Here is a 6,126-nt window from a genome sequence, read left to right as displayed (position 1 = left end):
AGCTGAGCTGCCGCTGAGCTGCCAACAAGTGGCAGGATGGCTCAGCCAAAAAAAAAAAAAAAGAAATGACTCACGTGGGATGTTATCAAATCTTAAAACGCTAATATATGTGATATCCTTTTTATAGATCACCTTCCTTTCTGAAAATTTATTTCTTCCAAATATAATTTAATTTTTCCATTTTTTTTCTTCTTTACCCGCGGCATTTCATTTATTTAATAAGATTTCAGTGGGAGTTAACTGTGTTAGACCACCTAACTAGGTGCTGGACGGTGGGGGAGTGGGTTTATAACAAAAACAGTGGTGCTTGTCCACTTGAGTTGATAAAACAAAATTAAAATAATCTCATGCTTATGCATGTAGAAGATGATATATATCTGCATATGTATTCAGAGTTTTGCATAACCTAACTATGAGGACACTTTGAGTATTGTCTACCTAATTCATAAAAAAAAAAAATACTTGCATTTAAAACACAAATGATAGAAACCATAGTAAGACCCATGAATAATATTCTATATTTAAGGTTAGTAATAAGTTAATATTCACCTACCAATTGTTTTGGCTTCATCATCTGGTATCTTCTAACCCTGACATTGTGATAAGGGATCTGCATACTTAGTATAAGATAAATCATTATTTTGTGTTAAGAGACATCATCTTTCTCAAAAAAACCTGAGTATCTTGGTCTTCATTGTATTCATTCTCTCTCCTGTAGTTATCACACCCTTGCATATGTCTACACCACTGGTCAGGTGGTGTCTTTTGGTTGTGGACCAAACTGCACAAGCACGCCAACTCATCCAGAGGCCCAGACCGAGAACTTTGACATTCGCTGCCTGATTTCTTCTGATGGTATGAGTGGTCCACTAATTCATGATTTTTTTGTTAATTGATGCTACTGGAGGACAAATATTATTTATCTTCCTCTCAAAGGAGTGCATGGAACTTTGTTTAGTACTGTTGTTTTTCATTTGTACAATATGCATTTTTTCTTATGCAATGATTCCTGGAGTATTTGGTAAACTTTTCTAAAGATTAAGGTAATACAAAAGAAGATGCCAAATCGGTTACTTAAGCATCAGAACAATACACTTTTATATATTTAATCAAACCTTTTCTAAAGCACATCAGCCTGTCTACATGAAAAGTTAAAATTTCAGCTAAGTGAGTATATGACATGTAACCTGATGAAAATTAATCTTTTCTTCTGTTTGTAGTCAAAATCCATTTAGAAGAATATAAGTTGACTATAAATAAGTAAATTTAGTTTGGTAATGCAAAAATAAATTTTTGAAAAGTCTTTTTAAAAGAGGAGTTTTAGGTTTACAACAAAAGATTTATTTTTTACTTATAAAAACTATAAGCATGAATTTCTGACTTTCTTTTAGACCTTGTGGATGTTCAAGTCAAACACATTTTTGCTGGAACATATGCCAACTTTGTGACAACTTGTCAGGTATCTATTACACTTTGTTTCTTTTAAAATTCAGTTTTTTCCTCTAGATTTCAGAGCAGTATTTGAAATATTGTGTCATTTGCATGTATTCAAATTTTTATAAGATTCTCTCTTAGACTTTAAAAAAAAAATATTATGTAATCCTCACTTCCTCATTTTGCTTCCTAACAGATGAGACCCCAAAATCATTGGTTTTCCACTAACTTTTTTTTTATTAAGAATATTAATGATGAAGGGCCAGCTGAGTGGCCCAGTTGGTTAAGAGCTCTCTCAAGAGTGCGAGCTCTGAGCAACAGGGTTGCCGGTTGGATTCCCGGCCCGAGCTGAGCTGCCGCTGAGCTGCCAATAGGTGGCAGGATGGCTCAGCTAAAAAAAAAAAAGAATATTAATGATGATAATAAAGCACTTATGACTAATGTTAATTGTAGTCTTCATGCATTAAGCACTAAGCCGAGTACTCCAAATGAATGGGTGGTGTCAACTCCAGTTGGTGTTATTTTCCTCTATTTTACGTATGAAGAAACTGAGGCTCCGAGAGGTGAACTCACCCAAAACTGCAATGCTTAGAAGTGGCAGAGCTGGGTTCAAATTCACACAATCCAGCCTCAAAGCTTACCCAATTGCCTTCCCAATTGATAACAGAGAGGATTTTATTATATGTCTTGCTGAGTTCTGAAATGTTTGTGTGGAGACAAAAGCACACATATTTTCTGAATTCATACTTTTTTCTGTTATCGGGAATGTTTTAAATCTGACATCCATGTAAACTCTTACTGTATTCCCTGGGACAGAAAATGGTCAGAGGCCAAGGTTTCTGTGCTGCTGGGGTTAGTCAGGGGATTGTACTTGGTTGCTCTGTCATAGTCATTCAATCAGCCAGTCAACAAATGCATCCTGTCTCAGGCTCTGCTTTTAGTGCTTGGGATAAAGTGAATAATATAAGGACCCTAATGTTTGTATTCTATAAGGTTGCCCTCATTCACGGCATTTGGATTCCAAAGGGAAGGACAGATAATAAACACATAAATGCAAAATAAATGATTGTGTTAGAGAGTGATAAGTGCTCTGAAGAAAACAAAACAGGTCATTTGAGATGGATGAGGTAGGCCTCTTTAGAAATGTCAGTCAGGGAAGCCCTTGCAGAGGCTGTGACACTTGAGCAGAGATCTTCGCCGTGCTTAGATCCAGAGAAAGAGCATTTCAGGTAGAGGGAATGACACATAGAAAGTCCCGGTGCAAGAATATGTTTAGCCCGTGTGAGGGACAGAGAGAAAGCTAGCCAGTCAGACAGAGGTTGGTAGGAAAGAATGAAGAGTTATATGAAATGGAGTCAGGTGTGTAAGGCAGGGTAAGTTATGTGAGATGAAGTCAGTTTGAAACGTCCTTGAAGAGGAGATCTAGAGTTTTAGTTGGATATCTGAATCATAGAGGATGTCAGCACCGAAATATAAACATGGTAGTTATCCAACTCTAGATAGTATTTAAAGCCGGGGACCTGGATGAAAGGTCACCTAGAGAGAAAGTAAAAATGAGAAGAGAAGGGAGACAAAATCCAGCCTTGAGGGACTCCTCCATTTAGAGGTCAGGCAGTAAGGAAGAGCCATAAGAGACTGAGAAGGACCAGTTTTTGAAGTCGGGGGAAACCAGGGGAGGGTAGCTCACCAAGCCAAGAAAAGAAAGTATTTCTATAAGAAGGAAGTGCCCAATCCTGTTACATCCTGCTGAGAGATCAAGTAAGGTAAGCACAGAGTTAGGTTTTGTTTTTTTAAGATTGAGTCATCTCAGAGTAGAATGGGTGAAACCTGACTTACCGTATTTGCCGGCGTATAAGACGACTGGGCGTATAAGACGACCCCCTAACATTTCCACTCAAAATACAGAGTTTGTTATATGGGCAGTCTATNAAAGTGGGCTTAAAGGGAACATACTTCAACATAATAAAGACAATATCTGACAAACCCATAGCTAACATCACACTCAATGGTGAAAAGCTGAAAACTTTCTCTTTAAGGTCAGGAACAAGACAAGGATGTCCACTTTCACTACTTTTATTCAGCACAGTATTGGAAATCCTAGCCACAGCAGTCAAGCAAGAAAAAGAAATAAAAGGTATCCAAATTGGCAAAGACATAAAACTGTCATTATTTGCAGATGGTATACTATATAGAGAGAACCCTAAACAAAAAACTATTAGAACTGATAAATAATTCAGTAAAGTAGTAGGATACAAAATTAACATTCAGACATTGGTTGCATTTTATATACCAATAACAAACTATCAGAAAGAGAAATTAAGAAAAAAATTCCATTTACAATTGCATCAAAAAGAGTAAAATACCTAGGAATAAATTTAACCAAGGTAGTAATAGTCTTATACTCTGAAAACTATAAGACATTGAAGAAAGAAAATGAAGAAGATACAAATAAATGGAAGCATATACCATGCTCATAGATAGGAAAAATTAACGCCATTAAAATGTCCATACTATCCAAAGCAGTCTACAGATTCAGTGTAATCCCTATCAAAATACCAATGGCATTTTTCACAAAACTAGAAGAAATAATCCTAAAATTTATATGGAACCACAAAGACCCCAAATAGCCAAAACAATCTTGAAAGAAGAAAAAAGTTGGAGGTATCACGCCACCTGATATCAAACTATACTATAAGACTAGTAATCAAAACAGCATGGTATTGGCATAAAAACAGACACATAGATCAATGGAACAGCATAGAAAGCCCAGAAATAAACTCACACCTATATGGTCATTTCATCTATGGCAAAGGGGGCAAGAATATACAATGGGGTAAAGATAGTTTCTTCAATAAATGGTGTTGGGAAAACTGGACAGATACATGCAAAAAAATGAACCAGACCACTTTCTTACACCATATACCAAAGTAAACTCAAAATGGATTAAAGACTTAAAGGTAAGACTCAAAATCATAAAATTTCTAGAAGAAAACATAGACATTTAACTCTTTGACATAGCTCTTAGCATTATTTTTTTTTGAATATGTCTTCTTGGGCAAGGGAAACGAGAAAAAATAAAGGGAACTGCATCAAATTAAAAAGTTTTTGCACAGCAAAGAAAACCATCAACAAAATGAAAAGACAATCTAGAATGGGAGAAGATATTTACAAAGAATACATTCAATAAGGGATTAATATCCAAAATATATCAGGAACTCATACAACTTAACACCAAAAAGAACAAACAATCTGATTTAAAAATGGGCAAAGAACCTGAAAAGACATCTCTCCAAAGAGGATATACAGATGGCAATAGACACATGAAAAGATGCTCAACATCAGTAATCATTAGGGAAAAGCAAATTAAAACTACAGTGAGATATCACCTCACTTTTAGAATGGCTATCATCAATAAATCAACAAACAACATGTAGTCAAGGACATGGAGAAAGGGAACCTTAATGCACTGTTGGTGGGATTGTAAATTGGTGCAACCACTATGGAAAACAGTATGGAGGTTCCTCAAAAAATTAAAAATACGACTACTATATGACTCATAATTTCCACTCCTCGGTATTTATCTGAAGAAATCCAAAACACTAATTTGAAAAAACACATGCACCCCTGTATTCATTGCAGCATTAGTTATAATAGCAAAGATATGTATGCAACGTAAGTGTCCATTGATAGAGGAATGGATAAAGAAGAGGTGGTGCAAATATCTTGTACAATGGAATATTAGTCATAAAAAAAGAATGAAATCTTACCATTTGTGACAATATGGATGGACCTAGAGAGTATTATGCTAAGTGAAATAAGTCAGACATAGAAAGTCAAATACCATATGATTTCACTTATATATGGAATCTAAAAAACAAAATAGAAACCAACTAATAGATACAGAGAACAAACTGAGAATTGCCAGATGGGAGGGGAGTTGGGAGGCTGGGTGAAAAAGCTGAAGGGATGAATAGGCAGTTATAGAAATAGTCATGGGGACACCGAGTACAGCATAGGGTTATGGTCAATAATATTGTGATAACTATCTATGGTGTCAGACTGGTAGTAGACTAACCGGGATGATCGCTTTGGAAGGGATATAAATGTCATATCATTATGTTGTACACCTGAAACTAATGTAATATTGTGTGTCCATTGTAATTGAAAAGTAAATTTAAAAAAAGAATCATCTTCCTAAAAGAGATTATTTTCAGAGTAATGTGTGCAATAAAGCAACCCTGTACTTAAATGATAGTGTTACTTTTGAATCAGTTATTTTGTCCATCCAGTAATTCTACAAAAATGTATTAAATGCCTAGTTCTTAAGGGAATGCCAATGATATTTTATGTTTAATGTTTTAACTCTAAATTCAGTATGAGGAATTGTAAATATAGGACCCCTTTTCTTTATATAGAGCTTATATTTCACATAATACTCTCATATAATTCTGTTATATACTTAATGTATAACTTTTTGTTATTTTTGTTTTTACCTGAAATTAGTCTGATTTCTCCTTTTTAAAACAGAATGGGAAAGTATTCACATTTGGAGATAATAGCTATGGACAGCTGGGACACAGCCCCACTGCTGAGAAGAGAGTTCCACAACATGTGGAAAGAATTGAAGGCCTAGTTTCGCAGATAGATTGTGGAAGGTAATAGGCTTTCTTTTTTTTAGCATGAGTAGAAAGT

At 35.2% G+C, this 6,126-nt stretch overlaps 1 protein-coding gene across 1 annotated transcript in view; it reads left to right on the top strand.

The window, feature by feature from the left end:
• Positions 1-6,126, top strand: part of LOC109377042 (probable E3 ubiquitin-protein ligase HERC6) — a 68,339-nt gene that overhangs the window by 19,311 nt on the left and 42,902 nt on the right. Inside the window, exons 5-6 of the mRNA XM_019633259.1 lie at positions 652-855; positions 1,392-1,459. Of these exons, the coding sequence (XP_019488804.1) occupies positions 652-855; positions 1,392-1,459 (272 nt within the window). The remainder of the gene's footprint in view (positions 1-651; positions 856-1,391; positions 1,460-6,126) is intronic.

Source organism: Hipposideros armiger, unplaced genomic scaffold, assembly GCF_001890085.2.
Source record: "Hipposideros armiger isolate ML-2016 unplaced genomic scaffold, ASM189008v1 scaffold_1266, whole genome shotgun sequence".
NCBI classification, from domain to species: domain Eukaryota; kingdom Metazoa; phylum Chordata; class Mammalia; order Chiroptera; family Hipposideridae; genus Hipposideros; species Hipposideros armiger.
Note: the sequence above shows the minus strand (reverse complement) of the source record. Positions and strands in the feature narration are given on the sequence as shown.